This window comes from Oryx dammah, unplaced genomic scaffold (genome assembly GCF_014754425.2).
Source record: "Oryx dammah isolate SB20612 unplaced genomic scaffold, SCBI_Odam_1.1 HiC_scaffold_5, whole genome shotgun sequence".
NCBI classification, from domain to species: domain Eukaryota; kingdom Metazoa; phylum Chordata; class Mammalia; order Artiodactyla; family Bovidae; genus Oryx; species Oryx dammah.
In genome coordinates, this window is record NW_024070189.1 from 99566788 (window position 1) to 99590970 (window position 24183).

A 24183-nucleotide genomic window follows, 5' to 3' on the forward strand; every position below is an offset into this window, starting at 1 on the left:
AACTGTGCTGGAGTGCATGATAAAAATTTAAAGAAGGGATTTGGAGGAAACTATGGGGTGAAGATGACACCTAACCACCTCCACATATTCTGTGAGGTTGAATGGCCCCCTATTGGAGTAGGATGGCCACCAGCAGACATCATGAACTTAAAAATAGTGGAAGCAGTCTATACAGTAGTCAAAGGAAAGCCAGGACGCCTGGATCAATACCCATATATTGACTCACGGCTAGGGTTAGCTCAAGACCCTCCTACTTGGACAAGGTTCTGTATCTAGAAGGGAAAGGGAAAAATATTAATGGCACAAAAATTGACTGATGATAAAAGAAAGAAATTCTACAGGATTTGGATGGGGATGACCTGCCCCCTCCTCTGTACTGGATGATGACACGCCCACCACCCAATGCTCCACCAGGACCGGAGGCCACCTTAATGCCCGATCTAGGGCCAGGTGAAGTTCCTGCAGCAGCCGCTGCTCCTCTGTCAACTCTCCTGGAGATAGTAGAGCCGCCATTTTGGCAGGCTCCAGTCCCAGCGATGGTGAGCTCTGGTCAACGCTCCCAGGATTCCACCTCAGCCAGACCTCCTAAGATTGTATCCACCTCTCCCGGTGAGTACTGATGGGAAGGGGGAAGAAAACACAGGAATTAGACAGAGGCTGCACTCCACCAAGGAACAGAGGGAAAGAACCCCACTATAGATGCCCGTCAGAGAGCTACAACAGCCTCCGGTTCAGGACACATGGGGCACTACCATCCGCCCCCTGTAGCCTATTATTACCAGCCATTTTCCTCTACGGATATATTAAACCGGCAGACATACACTCCATTGTACCTGGAGGAGCCACAAGCCATGATTAGGCTAATGGAGACTATTTTTCAAACCTACCACCCTACATGGGATGACATAATGCAAGTACTAGTCTCCCTTTTCAGCACTGAGGAAAGACACAGGATCCTAACTGAGGCCAGAAAATGGTTAAGAGAAATGGCACCTGAGGGTATTGCAAACCCGCAGCGGTGGGCAGAACTAGCCATCCCCGATAAGAGACCCAGTTGGGACTGTAACACAGAGGAAGGGAGGGGCCACCTGGAGAGATATTGGGTGGCTATTTTACAAGGTCTCAAGAAGGGGGCCCGAAAACCTATGAGTATGACAAAACCCTCCAAAGTGATTCAAAGGGAAAATGAATCACCCTCTGAGTTCTATGAAAGACTGTGCAAAGCCTATATACTTTATATGCCAATAGATCCAGAGGCTGCTGGGTCTCAGATGGTGATAAATGCAGCCTTTGTGTCTTAAGCATACCCCGAAAATGTCAGATGGGGGAACACCAAGTGACTCATGAATTTTTATACATCCCTGAATGCCCAGTACCTTAGTTGGGAAGAGACTTTGCTGTCTAAATTGGGGACACAAGTGACCTTTCCCCTCATGAAAGACCCACTCTGCAAGTGGGCTCAACCACCTATTTACTCTTCCTCTCAGTAACCCCTCAAGATGAATGGAGGTTGCACGATATCCCGGAAGGGAACCCGGATGGGCTAAACAGTGGAGAGGGAGAGTTAACGCAACAATTCCCTGAGGTCTGAGTGGAAGATAACACCCCCAGGCTTGCAAAACAAGTCCCACTGGTAATAGAACTCAAACCTGGTACAATTACGCCAGCATCCACCTTGGGCCTGCCGACCTTGCGAAGCCGTTTGCTCTTCACATGACTGAAAAGGACAAGGTGGCTATGAGAGTGTTGTCCCAGACTATGGGGACATGGGACAGACCCATGGCTTATCTCCCGAAACGGCTGGACAACGTTGCCACTGGGTGGCTGGGATGCTTACAGGAAGGGGCAGTTGCTGCAGTTGCCTTACTGGTCCAGGAGGCAACCAAGCTGACTTTGGACCAAGATTTGATCGCAAAAGTCCCGCATGAGGTCAACACTCTCCTGCGAGGGGACCCCCCTAAATGGCTCTTGGCATCCCAGATTATTCAATACCAGGGACTGTTATGTGAAAACCTCCATGTTACTATTGAGCCTCATCAGGCCCTGAATCCGGCCACTCTCCTTCCTGTGGGAGAAGGTGGACCCTCACTTGATTGCAAGGAAATATGCCAGCAGACCTGACTTGAGAGACGAGCTAATCCCGGACCCAGATTTGGTCCTGTACACCAACGGCACCAGCCTGGTGAAACAAGGACAACAACTGTCGGGATATGCAGGAGTCATGGAAGGAACCATCACTGAGGCTAGGTCTCTGCCATCACACTGGTCTGCTCAACGGGCCAAACTATATGCTCTAATCCAGACCCTCAGCTGTCAAAAGGTAAGAAGACAAATATTTACACTGACTCCAGGTATGCTTTTGCCGCACTACATGTACACAGAGATCAGTATAAGGAGAGCTTCCTTTTGACAGTTAGTGAAAAAGATATTAAAAATAAGGAAGAAATTCTGACCCTATTAGATGCTGTCTGGGAACCAGAAAGGGTTGCAGTCATACACTGCTGAGGACGTCAATAAGAGGATACCCCCTTGGCTTGGGGAAACAGACTGGCAGATAAGACCACTAAACAAGCAGCTGAGGGTTTGGGGGTGACAAGTGAGGCCCCTATTAAAGCTCTCATATTGGCGGAGCTGCCTGAGCTAACGCTGGACTCTCCAAAATACACTGAAGCCCAAAACCAACTAGCCAAAGCAGACGGGACCATCAAGACTGAAAAGGGACGATGGAAATTGCCAAGTGGCAAATTATTGGTACTGGAGGAGCTGGCACCCACTCTGGTAAGCCAAACACCAAGCGACCCATCTAGGCCATAATAAACTGGAAGAGCTAATTCAAAAATATTTCTTGGTTCCCCACCTCTCTTCCCTATGTAGGACAGAATCTCAGAACTGCACTGCCTGCTCACAGGTCAATGCTGCTTCTCGGCACAGACAAAAACCTCCAGGATTTCAGCTAAAAGGCATGCTGCCCTTTAAACACCTGGAAGTGAACTTCACTGAAATGAAACCTCACAGACCCTACTGTTACCTGCTGGTCACGGTATGTACGTTCTCAGGATGGGTAGAAGCTTTTCCTACCCGGACTGAAAGAGCATCAGAAGTAGCCCGGTGCCTGCTTAGGGAGATAGTACCTAGATTTTTATTTCCTACCAGCATCGTATCAGACAATGACCCGGCTTTTGTGGCTGATTTAGTACAACAAGTAAGCAACACTTTTAGTGGAAATTACATACAGCATATAGGCCCCAGAGTTCTGGGATGGTGGAAGGAACCAACCAGACTCTTAAAGAGACACTCTCCAAGTGGATCATAGAGGCTGACTGCTCCTCGATGGACTTGTTTCCGATGGCTCTGCTCAGATTCAGGATGACCGCACAGTCCTTTGGCTATTCTCTGTACGAAAATGTGCATGGGAGGCCCCTCCCATAATAAAACTGGTGTCAACAAATTTGCCTCGGGTAAGGGGAGATGATATTTCACAACAGGTGGAACAACTGGGTAAGGTAATAAATCAGGTAGCTAAGTTTGTACAGGAAAGGGTGCCATTCCCCCTTGGGAAACAGATTCACGAATTTGTGCCCGGGGATCAGGTGTGGGTCAAGGACTGGAATCATGGCTCCTTGGCCCCACATTGGGAGGGTCCATATACTGTTGTTCTAATCACCCCTACAGCAGTTAAAGTTGCAGGTGTCACTCCCTGGATCCACCACATGAGGATGAAGAGCACATACCACCAGACCCAGAAAACGCTGAGTGGACTGCCCAGAGGGACCCCACTGACCCTCAAGAGACTAAGATCATCCTTAAGAAGAAGAAGGAAAAGAAGATTCAGGACGAGCCCCTTCAGGATGAAGCCACATAATCAACTCCTGCCTCTTGGCCTCATCAACGTGATTTTGAGTTTAACTTCCGTTTCAACTCAGGACAATGTTTTCATCTCATGGGCACATTCCTACACGGACTTCCGCAATACCTCCAACTGCTGGGTATGTGGGGCTATGCCTCTGTCTGTGATGGATGGACTTCCTTGGTGGGTGTCACCACTCCACCAAGGAGATTTTAAACCACTCTGCTCTTTTCTGGGACAACAAAAAGAGACTTTCCTTTCTATTATCAGTCATAATCTCTCCCTGCTCTCTTGGTGTAAGCCAGACCTACAGTCAATAGACTCAGGTCATGGGGTTACATTTGATGTAAACACCAGTTTCATAGAAGTAACAAAAGCCTATCCTTTATATTTAAGGAGCAAAAAGGAGAAAAGCTCCCTGACCAGCGAGGGAGATCAGGCCTCTAGGTATGTTGAACAATTCTACCAAGTCTGGGATGGATATTTCTGGATGACCCCAGAAAAGGGTCAATTAATTACTCCCACCACTATATGCTGGGAACAAAAAGAACAAAGGGTAGGGTTTGGTGACTGTCCATTAGACCCAAAAGAACTAAAATACATGGGGTATCTATCCCCCAAACAATGTAAATGAACATTCAAGGTCACATACCACCCCAACGAGTCCATCCATTGACCAGGCTCTGATTGGAAATATAACCCTGGAATCCACTGGGTGGCACCCAACGGAACCCAATGGCTTTGTGGGCCTAACCTTTGGCCTTGGTGACTAATCGGCTGGGTAGGCTGCTGCACACTGGGATTCGCTTTTGCCCATGGCAGCATAAAGCCTAACCTACAACAAGCCCCAGTATATCTACCTTGTTTATGTGCTAGGTGGATGAGGTCTGCATTTCAGTGGTATGAGTATATTGCTGCCTTATTCGCACCTTTTATAGGGACAACAGATACTATGATTAAAGTAGAAGCCTTGACTAATTTTACAAAACAGGCCCTCCTAGATAGTGCTAAAGCCATCCAAGCCTTAAATGAATAACAAATCCAAATGAGAAAAGCAGTAATTCAAAATAGAATGGCTTTGGACATGCTCACAGCTGCTCAAGGAGGGACCTGTGCTATAATTAAGGTTGAATGTTATGTATATATTCCTGGTTTATCTGGCAATGTATCAGCTGCTTTAGATGACATGAAAAACCAGGTAAAAGCAATGTCAAATGAAAACATTCCTTTCTGGACTTCAGTCCTATCTTGGGTGAAGGGCGATTGGTGGAAAACTAACTATGTTTACCATTGTTTTAGTTGCCTTGATAGTTCTGCTTTGTGGACCCTGCATTTTACAATGTATTATGAACTTTGTAACCCAAAGGTTGGTGTCATTCTCCCAAACTGGCGGTCAGAGAGCCAGGGTGCAGTATATCCCTATGAGTGATGCCCATACTATGAGATAAGAGCATCAAGGCGAGGAATGGAGGAAACGGACAGAACAGGCTCCATCTTGAAAGCAGGACTCCATCTCGGGCCGGACTGTGGACTTTGAGCTATACGCCCAGTATCTATGGAAATGAGGTACCAACTGGAAAACCAGACCCCCTGGATGGAAGAGCCCCCGGGCTCGTACCTAGACTCTCCATCACCTAAAAGAATACCCTAATTATCTGTGTAGACGAAAAGAATCATAAATTATATTGGGATATGACCACAGGCCTATTGATAATTGTCCACTGTTAACTACCTAGGCTTAAGGCATACGGGTTAACTTTGATTGTATCTTTCTTTTCCTTTGTTCAGACTAGTTTCAGAGAATTTGGGAAGGTGGGTTTGAGCACATACACTTAGGGTATATAAGGTTTTCACAAAAACTGGTCTTGGTCTTTGGCTAAGAGGAGACTCTGCCTTGGGCCCGCCGGTGTAATAAACTGCACTCCACCATCTGCATTGTCCTTCTGAGTGAGTTTATTTCCCAGAACACCTGGCTACAACAAAGGAAGTTACCCAAGGTTGCACAGCTTGTAAGTGATAGAGGCAGAATGTGAATTCAAGCAGCGCTGCCTGAGACTCCAGACTGGGAGCACCTCAAAAATGGGCACCGTGCTTCAACCATATAGCTCCTTCATGCCTATCCCAGGGTGTAGTGTTAGGGACCCACCAAGATCCCCCTGTGCTTATGTTGAATTTCATCCTAAGTGAGTTGCAAAACCAGAAAGGAATTTTCTTTTTTTTTTTTTGGCCTCACCGCATGGCATGTGGTGGTTAAAGATCCACCTGCCAATGCAGAGGACACAGGTTAGCCCTGGTCCCAGAGGATCTCACATGCCAAGGGGCAACTAAGCCCGGGTGCCCCAACTACTGAGCCTCTACTCTAGAGCTCACTCACTGCAACTCCTAAAGCCCAGACACTCTAGAGCCCAAGGTCTGCAGCAAGAGAAGCCACTGCAATGAGAAGGCCTGCTCACTGCAACTAGAGAGAAGCCTGCACACAGCAAAGAAGACTCAGAACAGCCAAAAGCAAATAAACTTATCTTTAAAAAAGAACAAAAAGGAACCCAAGTCATCAAGCTCCTTCTAAACTGTGACGCAAGGCCCCAGTCTCTGCTCCCATCTCCTTGAAACAAAGACAGCACCACCTGGGCTGGCAGTCACCCTCACCAAGTGCAAGCACAACTGTGAGTCATGAATAGCTGACTGTGTTTGTCGAGTCTGTAGCTCTCTGGGAGGTGGTTAGGGAAAGCCAGGCTGTTTGTTATAGTTGTTGCTTCTTCCCACTATCATTAAAGAGAGAGGTGGACTTTCCCAGTGGCTAAGACGGTAAAGTCCATCCTAAAGGAGATCAGTCCTGAGTGTTCATTGGCAAGACTGATGTTGAAGCTGAAACTCCAATACTTTGGCCACCTGATGAGAAGAACTGACTCATTTGAAAAGACCCTGATGTTGGGAAAGATTGAAGGCAGGGGGAGAAGGGGATGACAAAGGATGAGGTGGTTGGATGGCATCACTGACTCAGTGGACATGAGTTTGAGTAAACTCAAGGAGTTGGTGATGGGCAGGGAGTCCTGGTGTGCTTCAGTCCATGGGGTTGCAAAGAGTCAGACACAACTAAGTGACTGAACTGAACTGAAGATGGTAAAGAATTCACCGGCAATGCAGGGGATGAGGGTTTGATCCCTGGGTTGGAACGATCCCCTGGAAGAGGAAATGGCAAGCTTCTCCAGTATTCTTGCCTGGAGAATCCCATAGACAGAGGAACCTGGAGGGCTACAGTCCATGGGGTCACAAAGAGTCAGACACAACTGAGCAACTGAGCATGCATGCACGTTCTGAGGCATACAGAGGTAGAAGGGGCTCTAATAACATGAAGGTATTCTCTCTCCATGCAGACTACAGTTTAAATTGGCTGATTCTGGTGACTTGGGGGCTCACAGAGAAGCAGCGATACAAAGGGCCCTGAAGAGGCAGTTATAGCAAGAAACTGACCATTTCTCCACATCCTTGAGAGAATGCCAAGGTCTAACTGATCTCAGGTGACTGACCTTAAGCCAGCAGCAGCTTGAAGCAGGGTTTCAGTTCCCAGCCATAGATTAAGTTTGGGCTGCAACAGTGAGAGCGCTGACTCAGCCTCTAGACCAGTTGTCAGTGACACAGGCCCTGGCCCTTTGACTTTGCACAAAAGGCAGAAAGACTTTCTGTCTTCCCACAAAGATAGAAAGTAGTGAAACAAGTGAAGTGTTTATTAGGAAGAAAAAGAATACAGTACGTGTGAGTAGACACATGGGCGGACTCAGAAAGAGAGTCAGGGGGTTTGAATCACTTTTATGGGGCATTTCTTTCACTGATTTGCCTGGTTCTGAGTCCGTATCTGATGTATCTCAGGTCATCACATGTGCACACAAGCATTTCTTAGCCGAGATAAATTCCAGCAAAGAGGCCTACGGGTAGACTTTTGACCACCAAGAAGTTTTCTAGTCAAGAAGTTCTCCTTGACTTCAAGAGTGAGAAATATGTGGTCTTGGGACATCTCTGGTGGTCCAGTAGCTAAGACTTCGTGCTCCCAATACAGGGTGCCCAGGTTTGATTCCCAGTCAGGGGACTAGATCCCACATGCCACAGTGAAGACAGGGGAAGGTCCCACGTGCCACAACTAATCCCCAGTGTGGCCAAACAAATAAATAAATTCGGTTTTTATTTTAAGGAAGAAACGTTTGGTCTTTTATCTGGGCAGGACCCAGCCTCCTCTCTCAGTGGTCCTACTATTGATATTTCGGAGTTTCTCTGGAGATGGATGGTGGGGATGGTGGCAAGACATTCTAAACGGATCTAATACCACTGAGCTACCCAGGTAGCACTAGTGATAAAGAACCCACCTGCCAATGCAAGAGATGTAAGAGATATAGGTTTGATCCCTGGGCTGGGATCTTCCCTACCCAGAGATCAAACTAGTGTCTCCTGCATTGGCAGGTAGATTCTTTACCAGCTACACCACCTGGGAAGTTCCCACCTGCTGCAGTTAAAAAAAAGATCATGCATGCTGCAACTAAAGATCTCACATGTGGGGACTTCCCTGGTGGTCCAGTGGCTAAGACTCAGAGCTGCCAATGCAGAGGGGCCTGGGTTCAATCCCTGGTCAGGAGACTAGTTCCCACATGCTGTGACTAAGACCTGGCACAGTCAAATAAGTAAACTTTTTTTTTTTTTAATCTCACATGCCAGGACTAAGACCTAACGCAGGCAAATAAACAATTTTTAAATAAATAAACAAAGGTAGTTAAGATAGTCAGTTTTATGTTGTAAGTATTTTTGCCACAGTCTAAGAAATGAAAAGGAGAAACAAAAGAGCTGTGTCAGGGGAAATCTTTGTCATTACTTGCACGTGGAGCTGCCTGGAGATAAAAAGACCAGACACCTACTACATTTTTGAGAGAAATTATGAACTTGGCCTTCAAAGGATCATGACTCTCTGGTACACTCCCTGGGGAGTTTCCTGGCAGTCCTAGGACTCGGGGTTTTCACTGTGGGCCCCAGGAACTAAGAGCCTGAAAGCCTCAAGGTGAGGCCAAAAAGAGAAAACAATGCCCCAGGGTTATGCCATGAGGCCCTTAAAACCATCCCAGTAGGAAATGGAAGGAGAAAGCTTCAGAAGTAGCGATGGGGAACAGAGGGCTGCAAGGAACCTCCCAGAGAACTGAGCCAAGGGCCAGGGACAAAGACGTTACTCACAGCAGTGCAGGAGTCTTCACAAGTCCTGCTTAACTAAATATTTGAATTGCTAAATTCAGTGACTTCTGTGTGTTTCCACTGAGGTTTTGGGCTCACTGTGTCTTTAACATTTATTTTGCATGTAGATTGGAAGTTTTTGTCTTTTTTTTTTCAAGTCTGTGAGTCACCAGCCACAAGAAACCTGTCCGGAGTTCAAAGGACAGTTCGGACCGGATGCTGTGAACAGATGACTCATCAAGCTATTACCTCAGAGAGGATGCTCTGCATTTGAGGAGTGTGTGCTTGGTGTATGACACTGAGCAGCCGCACTAGTCCTTCCGGTTCTGCCTGGCTACGAAAATGCCTTCAGATCTTTCAGCACCAAGATTTTTACAAGTCAGAGAAACCCTCCTCTTGCTAATACTGCCTGCCTCTCAAATCACAACTTTGTAAATTGTAATTGAAGATGAAGGGAAAAGGCAGCTTTTATGGAGTTTCTGCTGGGTCCCAGGCACTGTTTGTGAATTGCCTCACCTAGACTATTTCATTTAAGGTTATGGGAGTAACCTGTTTTCCAGTTTGGGGAGTTGAGTGGCAGAGAAACTGAGTATCTGGCAGGGCACGTGTTCATGAAAAAGCTAGAGGGGAAACGTAGAGAGAGTGTTTTGTGGGGGGGTTTTTTTTCTTATTTTTTTTATTTTTTTGGTGGTACCAGGTCTTTAGTTGCAGCATGCAGGATTTTTTCTTTTTTTTTTTTTTTTTGCTTATTGTTGTTGCTGTTGTTCAGTCACTCTTAGTGATGCCATGGACTGCAGCACACCAAGCTTCCCTGTCCTCCACCATCTCCCAGAGCTTGCTGAAACTCATGTCCCTTGAGTTGGTGATGCCATCCAACCACCTCACCCTCTGTTGTCCCCTTCTCCTCCTGCCTTCAATCTTTCCTAGTATCAGGGTCTTTTCCAATGAGTCATCTATTTGTATCAAGTGGTCAAAGTACTGAAGCTGAAGCTTCAGTATCAGTCCTTCCAATGAATATCCAGGGTTGATTTCCTTTAGGACTGACTGGTTTGATCTTCCTGCTGTCCAAGGGACTCTCAAAAGTCTTCTCCAGCACCACAGCTCCAAATGAACTCTTAGTTGCTGACATGTGGGATCTAGTTTGGTGACCAGGGGTGGAACTCGGGCCCTCTGAATTGGGAGTGCTGCGACTTAGCCACTTGATCACCAGAAAAGTCCCAAGGAGTGTTTATTTTAAAATTACATGGCTTCGGGCCAGGATCCTCCTCAGAGCCACCCTCACCTCCTTATTGCGCAAAGTGTACACCACCGGGTTCAGCAGCGGTGTCCCCACCGTGTAGAACACAGCCACCAGGCGGTCCTGGTCGGGGTTCCCTCCGGACTCGGGCCTCAGGTAGATGATGGAGGCGCAGCCAAAATGCACGATGACCACGGTGAGGTGGGCAGCGCAGGTAGAGAAGGCTTTGCTCCGGCCAGCGGCCGAGGGGATCCTCAGGAGGGCGGCCACGATGAAGGCGTAGGAGAGGAGGATAAGGAGAAAGGAGATTAGTACCACAAGGATACTCAGGAAGAAGATGGCCAGCGCTTTGCTGGCACTTTCAGCACAACTGAGCTTCAGGACGGGGGCGATGTCGCAGAAGAAGTGCTCCACCCGGTTGCTGCGGCAGAAGCGCGAGGAGAAGATCAGGCTCGTCTCGATGGAGGCCACCGAGAAGCCGGAGCAGAAAACCAGGGCTCCCAGGCAGAGGCAAACCGTGGGTCTCATGATCAGCGAATAGCGCAGAGGGTGGCAGATGGCCACGTAGCGGTCGTAACCCATCAGAGTGAGGAGGAAGCAGTGACTGCATCCCAGACCCAGGAAGAAGAACATCTGAGCCCGACAGCCAGAAATGGAGATGACCTGGTTCTCCATCCAAAGACGAGCCAGCATGTTGGGGATGGTGACCAGAGTGTAGCAGGTCTCAGAGAGGGACAGCGCCGCCAGGAAGCGGTACATGGGTGTGTGCAGGGTCCGGTCCGCATGGATGACGGTGATGATGGTGACGTTGCCGCTGAGGGTAACCAGGTATGTGAGGAAGAACAGTGCAAAAAGGGTGGTCCTCAGGTCTGGGAGGTTGGAGAAACCCACCAGCAAAAACTCTGTCACCAGCCAGGTGACATTTTCCTGCTGCTTCTCAGCAACCTGAGAGGAGAAGGCAGAGGAGATGGGATAGGACAACTCAGTAACGCTCTGCTAAAATCATGTGCCAGTGAGAAAGGATAATCATCCCTGTTTTACAAAAAAAAAGGGGGGGGTACAGAAATGAGGCCATTGTGGGACTTCCCTGGTAGTCCAGTAGTTAAGAATCCGCCTTGTAATGTAGGGGACGCAGTTGTCATCGCTGGTTGGGAAAATAAGATCCCACATGCTGAGCAGCAGCGAAGCCCACGAGGTGGTACAAGGCAACTTCTGAGCCCCAGAACTCTGGAGTCCCAGTGACACAACTACAGAGCCCCCCCCCCACAGCAACGAAGATCCCGCATGCTGCAACTAAGATCCAATGCAGTCAAATAAATAAATAGCAAAAATAAATACACAAGAAATGAGGTCATGGTTTTCCTAATATCACACAGCTAGCAGCTCTACAATAGACAAGAAAATCATAGGTATGGAAATAACTTGGGTGCCCATTAAAAGATGAATGAAAAAGGAAGATTGGTACATATCACATCGGAATATGATTCAGAGATGAGAAAGAAGGAAATATTGCCATTTGACAATATGAATGGACTTTGAGGACATAATGCTAAGTGAAATATCAGATAGAGAAAGAAAAACACTGTATGACCTCACTTATTTGTAGAACATAAAAGTCAAACTTTATATATATATATATATATATATATATATATATATGGTGGGAGTTAGGGATAAATAGTAAAATGGTCATTACCAGGGGCTGGGAGGTGGGTGGGGAATTGGAGAGATGATGTTTAAGTATACAAACTTGCAACTATCAGGAAATAAGCCCTAGAGATCTAATGCATGGCATAGTGAATATAGACCATTTTATATTAAAAACGTCAAAGTTGCTAAGAGACTAGATCTTAATTATTGTTTAGTTGCGAAGTTGTGTCTCACTCTTTTGTAACCCTTTGGACTGTAGCCCTCCAGGTTCCTCTGTACATGGGATTTCCCAGGCAAGAATACTGCAGTGGGTTGTCATTTCCTTCTCCAGGGAAACTTCCCAACCTGGATTGAACCCAGGTCTCCTGCATTGGCAGGGAATCTCAGATCTTAATTATTCCCACCATAAAAAAGAAATGATAATTATGTGACATGATAAGAGAGGCTGCTATGGTTACAATGGTGCGTCCGTGCCAAGTCACTTCAGTAACGTCCGACACTTTGCAACCCTGTGGACTGCAGCCCTGCAGGCTACTCAGTCCATGGGATTCCTCAGGCAAGAATACTGGAGAGGTTTACCATCTCCAGGGGGTCTTCCCAACCTCAAGGTCGAACCCACATCTCTTACATCTCCTGCGCTGGCAGACAGGTTCTTTACCACTAGCGCCACCTAGGAAGCCTGGCTTCAATGGTAATTATATTTACAATATATCAGTATAGGATATACCTTAAAGTTACACAGTCAAACATATTTCAATTGAAAAAAAACAAAAGAAAAGAGGGACATCCCTGCCTGTCCAGTGATGAAGACATCATGCTTATACTGAAGCACGGATTTGATCCCTCATCAAAGAATTAGATCCCGCATGCCACACATGGCGAAAAACTATTTTATTTTAAATAAAATTAAAAAATGTTCTTGATTTAAAAAAATTTTTTAATAAAATCACAAGAACCTTATAAGGAGTAAATTACAATATTTGGGGCAGGGAGAGGGGGTAAGAACTTCAGGGCATTATTCTGAGTTCCCCTAGAAACAGATCCTGAGGCAAGGATTCCAAAGCAAGCAATTTATCTGGAACGTCATCTCCAAAGACAGGAGTGGTGAAGGGAGACAGACCATAAAAGGTGTGTTATCAAGATGTTGACTGAAATAAAAACACACAACATGAGAGCTGTCAGTTTCAGTTTAAGTTGGGGACTTACTGAGCACTAAAGCTTGAGAGAGGGCTGCCCTGGTGGCTCAGACAGTAAAGAATCCGCCTGCAATGTGGGAGACCCAGGTTCGATCCCTGAGTGGGTAAGATCTCCTGCAAAAGGGAACGGCTACCCACTCCAGTGTTCTTGCCTGGAGAATTCCATGAACAGAAAAGCCTGGCAGGCTTATAGTCCATGGAATCACAAAGAGTCAGACGTGTGACTGAGTGACTAACACTTCAAAGCTTGGGAGACAGCCCCTCAGAGAGCTCTGAGCAACTGCTTGGAAGTGGGGCGGCGGGGCGGGGGTGCAGGGGAGTCAGATTTTGGAGAAAGGGGAAGTGCAATCAAGCATGCACCTCAGTAGAAGGTTGCTGCTAGTCACAAGGAGCAGATATGTTTTTGATTTTAGTGCTTTTCTAACTTTGGAAGATGCAAGAAAATGTTGTTCAGTCACTGAGTTGTATACGACTCTGCGACCCCATGGACTGCAGCACACCAAGCTCCCCTATCCCTCACTATCTCCCAGAGTTTGTTCAAGTTCATGTCCATTGAGTCAGTGATGCAAGAAATTGGGCTCATAAAAATCTCTCCTGAAAATCTAATTATCTGAAGGGCTGTTCTGCCAGTTTTCCCAGAACACGAAGAATTTCATTCCTGATCCCCACCCTGAACTCCTTTCAGGGTGTGTTGAAGGTCAGTGACTGCAGTGGTCTGTGACTCAATCCTTGTAGAGCCTGGTGGCCAGTGACTTTCTTCAGGAGCATTACTACAATTCAATCCCACCTGGAGGTCCTTGAGGGGTAGTGAGGGGGGCTGTTTATCCACCAATCCCCAATCATCTTGCTCAAGAATTTCCACCAGGAGGCATTAATCTCCCAGGACTTCCACACCTGCCACATGTACAGGGAATTCAGTCTGACAGGTAAGACAGGAAATTGCGGCCAAGGGGATGTGGGCTAAGAATTTACACAAGCCTCTACTATCTGTGTGAAAAGGATACCCAAGAGAGGCAAAGCCTGTAACATTGATATCTGAAATGAACAAAGTAATACTTTTAGAAAATTTGATACCCAAGGCTATATGTCTTCCACAGTTCCTAGGCACTTTTGCCTTCCTCCATAAAAATTGCTTTTGGGGTTGTTGTTGTTTTTTTTTTTTTTTTTTTTATGGGGGAGGTGTTGGCCAAGCCTCAAGGCTTGTGGGATCCTAGTTCCTCAACCAGGGATTGAAGCCAGGGCCCTCAGCAGTTAAAGCACCAAGTTCTAACCACTGGACTACCAGGGAATTCCTGAAAATTATTTTTAAAAAGGGAAGGAATTCCCTGGCTGCCCAATGGCTAGGACTCCTTGATTCCATCGCAGGAGACCCAACTTCAATCCCCAGTTGAAGAACTAAGATTCTGCAAGCCATGAGACATAGCCAAAGAAAAAAATTGTTTTTTATTTTTAAGTAAATTTTATTTCTAATTTTTATTTAAATAAAATTTCATTTATCCAATGAAATAAAACCAACATTTTAATTTATTTAAATTTTATACAAATTCAAAATTTTTACATTTTTAGGACTGTATTAATGTAAAGATGAATATAATTCTCACCCTAAGAACTTATTTATTTCTTCTGATCTTAGAAATTTACACAATTTCATGGGCCACCTAACAGTGTTTTGGATCCAGACCTTGTGCTGATAAATACTTCTGTGTTAATTAAATGGAAAATAATTCTGAAATTATTGACTTTTTTCTCTTTTTTTTGCTGTGCTTCACAGCATTCAGGATCTTAGTTCCTGGACCAGGAATCAAACCCATGTCCCCTGTAATGGAAGCACAGAGTCCTAACCACTAAATCACCAGGGAATTCCTGTAAATTTTTTAACCATTTTAATTCAAATAATGAAGCATTAGTAAAACTCCTGGGATTTCCCTAGTGGTCCAGTGGTTAAGAATTTGCCTGCCAATGCAGGGAGCACAGGTTCGATCCCTAGTCTGGAAGGATTCCACATGCCATGAGGCAACAAAGCCTGTGCCCTGCTGCTGCTGCTAAGTCACTTCAGTCGTGTCCGACTCTGTGTGACCCCATAGATGGCAGCCCACCAGGCTCCCCCGTCCCTGGGATTCTCCAGGCAAGAACACTGGAGTGGGTTGCCATTTCCTTCTCCAATGCATGAAAGTGAAAAGTGAAAGTGAAGCCGCTCAGTCGTGTCCAACTCTCCACGACCCCAGGGACTGCAGCCCACCAGGCTCCTCCGTCCACGGGATTTTCGAGGCAAGAGTACTGGAGTGGGGTGTCACTGCCTTCTCCCTAGTCTGGAAGGATTCCACATGCCATGAGGCAACTGAACCTGTGTACCACAACTGCTAAAGCCTGCATGCCCTAGAGCCTGTGCTCTGAAACAAGAGAAGCCACCACCAAGGGAAGCCCACGCGCTGCAGCTGGAGAGTAGCCCCTGCTCGCTGCAACTAGGGAAAGCCCAAGTGCAGCAATGAAAACTCAGCACTGCCATAAATAAATAGAAAAAAATTTAAATACTGGATTGGTGATAGTTTTATTATTTTATAATCAATTAACTTGCAAGCCCAGAAAATGCATATAATCTATATTGGAATGTTTCTGAGTATTTTACACTCATTTGGAAAATGGTCCTAATGTAATCTTTCCCTGCTTATCAAGAGTTAATTCGTTTGGAGGGAAGCAGATTTCAAAACACCAACTCAAGAGACTCCCATGACTGGGGGTACTGGAGAGATGAGGGCTGATTTATGCGCCATCTAGTGGCATTTGGGGTAATCTGCAAGCCAGTGACCTTCGAAGTGAAGTGAAGTGAAAGTTGCTCAGTCGTGTCCGACTCTGCGACACGGACTTTTCACCCGCCAGGCTCCTCTGTCCATGGAATTCTCCAGGCAAGAATACTGGAGTGGGTTGCCATTTCAGTGACTCTTAGAAGAGAAAAAATAGCTGCGCCACTGAAATTACTCATCTGCAGCAACTGGTCAAGAGAAATTGAGAATGATTCTTTAAACGTTTTAGAAGTTTGTTGAAATTTTAATTTGTGAAAAATGCATTTTAAATTTTAGTTCTAAAGATATATAAGTAGAGAAAAGCAACAAAAATGTTCTTGATCGCGTCCAAAGACATTCTGTTCATAAAGAAAAGACTAGTCAGGACCATCGAAGAACTTAACAGGTGCAAAAGACAGAAATGGGGGCCCATTTTTCATGAAGAAAGGAAAGCCAGGAAGCAGGCAGTTATGTTGATCAAGCACAGAGGTGCAAACGTTTTCTGTAAAGGACCAGAGAGTGAGTATTTTAGGTCATTTGGGTTGTACAGTCTCTGTCATGACTGCTCAACTCTGCCCATCTAGTGTAAAAGCAGCCATGGACAATGTATACACGAGTGTCCCTGAATGTTTCAATAAAACTTTATTTACAAAAACAGGCAGGGGGCCAGATTTGGCCCTCTGACTATAGTTTGCTGGGTGTCCCAGGTGGCTCAGTGGTAAAGAATCCACCTGCAGGAGACACAGCAGATAGGGGTTCAATCCCTGGGTCAGGAAGATCCCCTGGAGTAGGAAATGGCAACCTGCTCCAGTATTCTTCCCTGGAAAATTCCTTGGAGAGAGGAGCCGGGTGGGCTACAGTCCACAGGGTTGCAGAGTCAGACATGACTGAGCACTCAAGGACACATTGCACATTATAGTTTGCCAACTCCTGATCCAGCACAAATAAAACTAAAACAATATTCAACTTAGGAAAATTCCAATGAGGTCCTCTGAGGAATTCACACTATGAAAAAAATAAAAGCAAAGCCTGACTTGAAATCTTCAAAAACTAAAGCAAAATGAAATTCCAACTTAAGAATCTCAGACTCCACTTAAGAAATCTAGATCTAGGGGACTTCCCTGGCAGTCTAGCCTTTGCCAATCCAGGGGCTCTGGTTCAATCCCTTGATCTGGGGAATAAAATCCCACATGTTGTGCTGGGCAGGGATGGGGGATCAGGGAGAATCTAGATCTAAGGAAAGGTACACTGGACAGAGATACCCAGAGCATATGTCTGAAAAAGGCTCCTTTATTGCAAATTAAACTAAACCAGAAAGAACATTAGGGCCCTTACATAGTGAGACTTATAGAAATTCAATTACCTGGAAGACTTCACGGATGAAAAAAGTAATTGGATTATGACCACTAAAAAAGTGTAATTTCTGAATATCACAAAACATTGTTAAATTGAAACAAATATATAGGCAAATAACAAACTAGAAAAGGTTGTGACTCTAAAAAATCTTCAGTTCCTCTTTTGCACAGCAAAGGAAATCATAAACAAAAAGACAACCTATAGAATGGGAGAAAATATTTGCAAATGATGAAACTGACAAGAGCTTTATTTCCAAAAGATACAAATAGCTCATACAGCTCAATATCAAGAAAAACAAACAACCCACTCCAAAAATGAGCAGAAGACCTAAATAGCATTTTTTTTTAATTATCAAATTGGCAAAGATGGAAGAAGAAAATGAGAGGTGGGTGCTAATGTGTGTGAGTAAAACTACTCTACCTCTTTGCATTGTTGGTTGCAGGAGAATACAATTTGTTTATATATCTGAAATCTTATTTTGGTTCTATAATTCTCCTTCTAAATATTTTCTCGAAAAAAAATTACCTGGGGAATTTCCCTGGTGGTCCAGGGGTTAAGAATCGCCTGCCAGTACCGTGGACTTGGGTTCCATCCTTGGTCCAGGAAGATCCCACGTGTCACAGAGCAGCTAAGCCCACTTAGCACAACTCCTGGAGCCCAGGCGTCCTAGGGGCTGCACTCTGCACCTAGAGAGTAGCCCCCACTTGCCACAACTAGAGAAAAGCCTGTGCACAGCAATGAAGACCCAGCAGAGCCCAAAAATAAATCAACAAACATATAATTTAAATAAAAGAAAACATTATCTGGGACTTCCCTGGTGGTCCAGTGGGTAAAACTCCTTGCTTCCAATGCAGAGGGCCCAGGTTCTATTCCTGGTCAGACAACTAGATCCCGCATGCCTCAGCTAAGGATTCCACATTTCACAACAGAGATCAAAGATCCCGCGTGCTGCAACTAAGACCCAGCACAGCCAAACAAATGAATTTTTTTTTTTAAAAAGAAATTCTCTGACTTCCAGGTACAAGGATGTCCATAGTAGCATTATTTAAAGTTTTTTTAAAAAAGAGAAAGAACAACCTAAGTGTTCAATAAAATGCCCTTACAGATCATTAAGGGGGGAAAAAACTAAAACTTTTAATAGACAAGAAGATGGACTATCATTAAAGTCACGTCGTTGAGAATAACTGATGGCTACAGAAGAATCTTCATGTATGTGTTTGCTGAGAAATGGGAAACAAAATAGTTGGATCCCAGTTGACTTACTACAAATGCATGTGTTTTCCATTCTTTTTTGTATGTCCCAATTTTTCTGCATCAAGTGGGGATTTTTGTAAACAGAGGAAATAAAATTTTTTAGAGGGATTCTTTTTCCCCTGAATAAGTATGTTTTATTGTTCTTAAAGAAGTTTAATCAATCTGGTTCAGAAAAAAAAAGAGCTAAGGGTAGAGATAAGGAGGTTCCCTTTGAAACACAAAGCTGGTAAGGAATCTGCCCGAATGCAGGAAGCCCGGGTTCTGTCCCTAGGTCGGGAAGATCCCCTGGAGAAGGGAATGGCAACCCACTCCAGTACTCTTGCCTGAAGAATTCCATGGACAGAGGAGCATGGGGAGATACAGTCTATGGGGTCACAAAGAGCTGGACACGATCAAGCAACTAACACACAACGGTAGAGATAAAGAGGTTCCCTTTGGAACACAATATATGCCAACACCATTTGTGATGAATGTTTTCAATATACGATCTAAGGAGAAAATGTCTAGTGAAAACTGCAAATAAGTAGGTGACTTGGCTCCCTAGCAAACCCTGTATACTCGGTCTCTCAGTCATGTTACACTTTTTGTGACCCTGTGGACTGGAGCCCACCAAGCTCCTCTGTCCATGGAATGTTCCAGGCAAGAATACTGGAGTGGGTTGCCATTTCCTCCTCCAGGGGATCTTCCCAACCCAGGGATCGAACCCTTGTCTGTTGCATCAAACCTGAGTCTCTTGTGTCTCCTGCATTGGCAGGCAGATTCTCTATCCTGGGCAAGCCATGAGGCGGACCTTTTTGGAAGATCACAGGAAGTATGTGTGGGCATCTAAAGGCATTAGAGAAATGTTCCAGAGTGAGGTGATGCTTTTTAGAGGGAGAAGTTAAGACCAGGTTGATGGACTCCCAGCTGTAATTGTCCTATAGGAAGAGGTCCTTCATGGTATTAGCACAAGCTTTCTCCAGGAATGTCACCTTTTCTTGGGCCTTATAAAGAGGGCGATTGAGAAGGAAACATCCCTCAATACACACCCAGTGTAGAAGTCTCCTCTAGCTAAATTAGCCAGCCTCTACTTGCATGCCTCCAGTGATGGGGAGGTCACTACCTGACCAAAATTCCCATTACCTAAAGCAGAAATCTTGTGCTCCAGACAGTGATGTGCTGAGACAACAAGATTGAGCTCTGGAATCAGACAAGACTGTATTTGAATGCTGGCACCTTCGCTAACTGGGAGCAGTGTGAGCCTGGGTAGCCGGCTTTCTCCCTCTGAGCATCATCTGTCAAAGTGAAAACTGATCTTCTGAGATCACAGATAATATTAAGATTCTCTGAACAATGTTAAGAATCCTTTGGTCTCAGGCTCCTGGCAAGGATAGCTGGGATTACTATTCTTGGTTTTGCACTGCTGGGAAAGCAGAGCATAGAGGGGATCACTGTTCACATTCTCACGGTGACGGTAAAGATTTGAAGCCAGGAGTCTGTCTCTGGAGGCTGTGCTTTAAGGGCTGCTGTGAGCTTTGCAGGCTAACCTTCCATGCTGTACACATTCATGGAGCATCAGTTCTCTGCCAGGCATTGCTCTCACCATGGAGGACATAGCAGGGAACTAGACGGAGATCCCAGCTTGGGAGGAGCAAAAGGCTCTAGGGAAGTGAATCAGGAAATAAGCAACAAACTTGATAACTAAATAAGTGAGATTCTATATTGGAAGTTAGTGCTACAGAAAAAGAGAAAGCAGAGAACTTAGGGGGTAATTGGGAGGTCTGAGCGGGCTGCAATTTTACATAAGATAGTTAGAAAAAGACTTGTTGATAGAACTACCATGAAAGTGAAAATGAAAGTGTTAGTTGCTCGGTCGTGTCCAACTCTTTGTGACCCCATGGACTGTAGCTACCAGGCTTCTCTGTCCACAGATTTCTCCAGGCAAGAATACGGGAGTAGATATCTATTCTCTCCTCCAGGGGATCTTTCCAACCCAGGGATCTAACCTGGGTCTGCTACATTGCAGGCAGATTCTTTACTGTCTGAGCTGCCTTGGAAGCCCGTGTGCTGTGCTATGCTTAGTTGCTCATAGTCACTCAGTCGTATCTGACTCTTTTCAACCCCACGGACTGTAGCCCACCAGGTTGCTCTGTCCATGGGGATTCTCCACAAAAGAATACTGGAGTGGGTTGCCATGGGCCTCTCCGGGAGATCTTCCTAACCCGGGGATCCAACCCAGGTCTCCTGCATTGCAGGCAGATTCTTTACTGAGCTACCAGGGAAGCGCTTATGACCCAGCAAACCCCACTTCTGGGCATATACCCAGAGAAAACGATAATCCCCAAAGATACATGCCCCTCAGTCTTCACTGCTGCATGGAGGCAGCCTGGATGTTCGTCCACAGAGGAATGGATAGGGAAGGTGTGGCACATATAGACAATGGAATATTTCTTGGTCGTGAAAAAAGGAAAGGAATTGTGCCATCTGCAGACGCGTGGATGGACCTACAGACTGTCACACAGAGTGAAACGTCAGAAAGAAAAACATTGTATATTAACACATACGTGGAATCTAGAAAACTGGTATAGATGAACCTATTTGCAAAGCAGAAATGGAGACACAGATGAGGAGAACAAGTATATGGACACTGGGTAGGGAAGGAGAGATGGGTGAGTTGGGAGATTGGTACTGACATATAAACACTACTATGTATAAAATGGGCTTCCCAGTTGGCACTAGCGGTAAAGAACCCACCTGCCAGTGCAGGAGAAACGCGTTAAGAGATGCAGGATTGATCCCTGGGTGGGGAAGAGCCCCTGGAGGAGGGCATGGCAACCCACTCCAGTATTCTTGCCTGGAGAATCCCATGGACAGAGGAGCCTGGCGGGCTACAGTCCATGGGGTCGCAAAGAGTCAGACATGACTAAAGTGACCTGGCACGCATGTATAAAATAGGTAAAAAATGAGAGCCTACTCTATAGCACAGAGACCTCTACTCAGTGCTCTGTGGTGACCTAAATGGGAAGGAAATCTTAAAAAAAGCGGGGGAGATATATGTATACCTATGGCTGGTTCCCATTGCTGTACACAAGGAACTAACTCAACATTGTAAAGAAACTATTAAAAAGAAGATGAAAGAAAAGAACTTGTTGACGTTCAATGCTCAGTTGCTCTGGAATGTATTTCCCCTCTTTGTTTTCAGATCTCACCTTGAGGGCTGGGGATGGGCCAGAGAGGCTTGTCCCAGCTTGGCAAGGACCCCAGTCTGCTCTTGCTTCCCTCTGAACTGGGCAGATGCCACCTCCATAGTGAGGATGGAGAGGTGCCTGCCAGCTGTCCGCGTGACCTCGCCCTGCTCAGCCCATGTCCACCCTAGCATTCCCTGAGATAATCAGAGTCCCCTCTGTTCCTGGCTGGACTGCTCCCTCCCTGCCCTCCTGATACAGCTTTGCCAGCTCCTCCACCCTCCTCTTTCTCCCACACCCTCATCTAACCTGCCAGGAAATTCTGCAGGCTCCACCTGCACATCTGTCCAGAGCTGGCTACCTCTTACCACCTCCATCGCCCACACTCACCATCAGTCACCCAGTCCAGCTCAGCCCCCTTGTCCTGGATCTCCTGGCTGTCACCCTTGTCCCCCACATTCTGGTCTCCCACAGCGGCCAGAGGGCACCTGGGAACCCCTCAGTCAGGTCATCTCCCTCCTCTGTTCAAAATTCCCCGTGGCTCCCACAGTACTTGGTATAAAAGTCAGGGTCCTCACTGTGACTCACAAGACATGCTCAATTACCTCCTTGCCCTCACCTCCTTCCTCCCTCTCAGTCACTCCCTCTAACTCCGTTTCTCCTTGCAGTTACTGTTCTAAGCACAGTGCAGCCCCAGGGCCTTTGTATGGGATGTTGCCTCTACCCCATGCATTTTCTTGACTGATTTCCTAGTTTCTTTCAAGGGTGGATTTGGGATCTTCGCCAAGCTGAAACAAGCCACCCTGGTCTACTCTTACTTCTTCCTGGAAGACCTGGGATTTCCCTGATGGCATACAGGATAAGAATCTGCCTGCCAGTGCAGGGAACACGGGTTCAATCCCTGTTCCTGGAAGATCCCATATGCTGTGGATCAACTAAGCCCAGGAGCCGCAACTACTGAGTCTGAGTGTTGCAACTACCGAAGCCCGTGCAATTAGAGCCTGTGCTCCACAACAGTGAGAAGCCCAAGCACCACAACAAAGAGTAGCCCCCCACTTGCCCCAATAAGAGAGAGAGCCTGTGTAACACATCAAAGACCTAGCAGAGCTAAAAATAAAAAACATTAAAAAAAAAAAAAAAAGACAGAAGCCCTGAATGTAGCTTCAATTTAACCCTGCAGCAGCTGAGAAGCTGTGACTTTGAATTTGCCTCAACATGTCCAAAGTATGTTTTCCAATTATGACAGGTGAGAGTGCCTGGCCAAAAAGACATCAGGTTACAGGGCTAGACATTGTCTTATTTGCATAACTGGAACCCGTGACAGTTGCACCCATGGACAGATCTCCAGGCAAGTTGCTTGTTTCACGGGAGAGTTGGGACCCAGAAAGTTCTGAGCTTAGGACTCCCCAAGAGGCTCAGATGGTAAAGGATCCACCTGCCAATGCAGGAGATGAGGGTTCGATCCATGGGTCGGGAAGATCCCGTGGAGAAGGAAATGGCAACCCACTCCAGTATTCTTGCCTGGAGGATCCCATGGACAGAGGAGCCTGGAAGGCTACAGTCTATGGGGTCAAGAAGAGCCAGACACGACTTAGTGACTAAACCACAACAACAGCAAAGTCCTGAGCTCAGGGGCATGCCCATGCCAGCCCCATGGTGGGGGTGAGAGCCGAGGAACACACAGGACTGGGACCTGGACTCTCTCCTTTTCTACCAGGAAGCCTCCTCGATACTGGAACTGCTACCCCGTCACCACTGAGCCCTCACCACTAACTGACCCTTCGTGTGTTTGCGTGCATCTGTGCCCACGAAGCTTCTGGATTCGTGTGTGTGCGTGTGCATGCCTGCCACCTGCAGGGCACATGTGCGTGCATTTTGCACCCTAATGCATGCGTGAGCCCCGCCCTCCTTCTGCTGTCTGCTCACATGCCCGTGCGTGCCCGTCAGGGCTGTGGTGTAGCTTCTCCAGCCAGGCGGGGGCCCTGAATCCACACTTACCATGGCCGAGGGAGGCTCCCACGGTGCCTGCCAACATCACTGCTTACTGCCTGAGAGAGGAGGGGCTGAGGGCCAGGGTCCTGTTATACAGGGGGTCCCTGGAGCTGCTGTCCCAGGGGGTCCCCAGACACTAACAAGCCCCCCGGGGCTCAGGCTGGAAACACCCCACAGGGTTTTTCCCTCCGGGAAACTGGAGACCCCAGGGTCTGCTTCCCCAGCCCACAGGATCTGATGGCAAAAACAAGTGGGAAAGGACTAACGACAATCTCTTTGTTTGGATGGTGGTCCCAAATGCACACCTCACTCTATCCGTTCTCCCCAGTGACCCTCAGGGCCCAGCAGGCTCTGGACAAGGCTGCTACCCCGAGGAAGGTGGGCCCTCTATACCCCGCTCTCGAAGGGGGAAGGAAGAAGTGCATTATTTTGATGTTATCCAGTTGCTCAGTTGTGTCTGACTCTTTGCGACCCCACAGACTGCAGCACACCAGGCTTC

General features: G+C 46.5%; 1 protein-coding gene across 1 annotated transcript; it reads right to left on the minus strand.

Annotated features, from left to right (window-relative positions):
* Positions 1–1483: 1483 nt before the first annotated feature.
* LOC120864644 (olfactory receptor 10T2-like) lies at positions 1484–23693 on the minus strand. The gene is made up of 5 exons (XM_040241667.1): positions 23619–23693; positions 22083–22152; positions 21717–21724; positions 10299–11237; positions 1484–1543 (listed from the first exon to the last, which is right to left on the minus strand). The coding sequence occupies exons 1-5, from the start codon at positions 23691–23693 to the stop codon at positions 1484–1486; spliced, it is 1152 nt and encodes a 383-aa protein (XP_040097601.1).
* Between the last annotated feature and the right edge of the window lie 490 nt (positions 23694–24183).

Bases quoted from the DNA above. Each gene is read 5' to 3' on its own strand.
- LOC120864644 (XM_040241667.1), bottom strand. From the start codon at position 23,693: ATGGTAAGTGTGGATTCAGGGCCCCCGCCTGGCTGGAGAAGCTACACC. The intron at 22,153-23,618 runs GTGAGCAGACAG...GTGGGAGACCAG, and splicing joins TGACGGGCACGCACGGGCAT to AATGTGGGGGACAAGGGTGA. The intron at 1,544-10,298 runs GTAATTTTAAAA...TCCACTGTTTAG, and splicing joins GGATCCTGGCCCGAAGCCAT to CCCATCCGGGTTCCCTTCCG.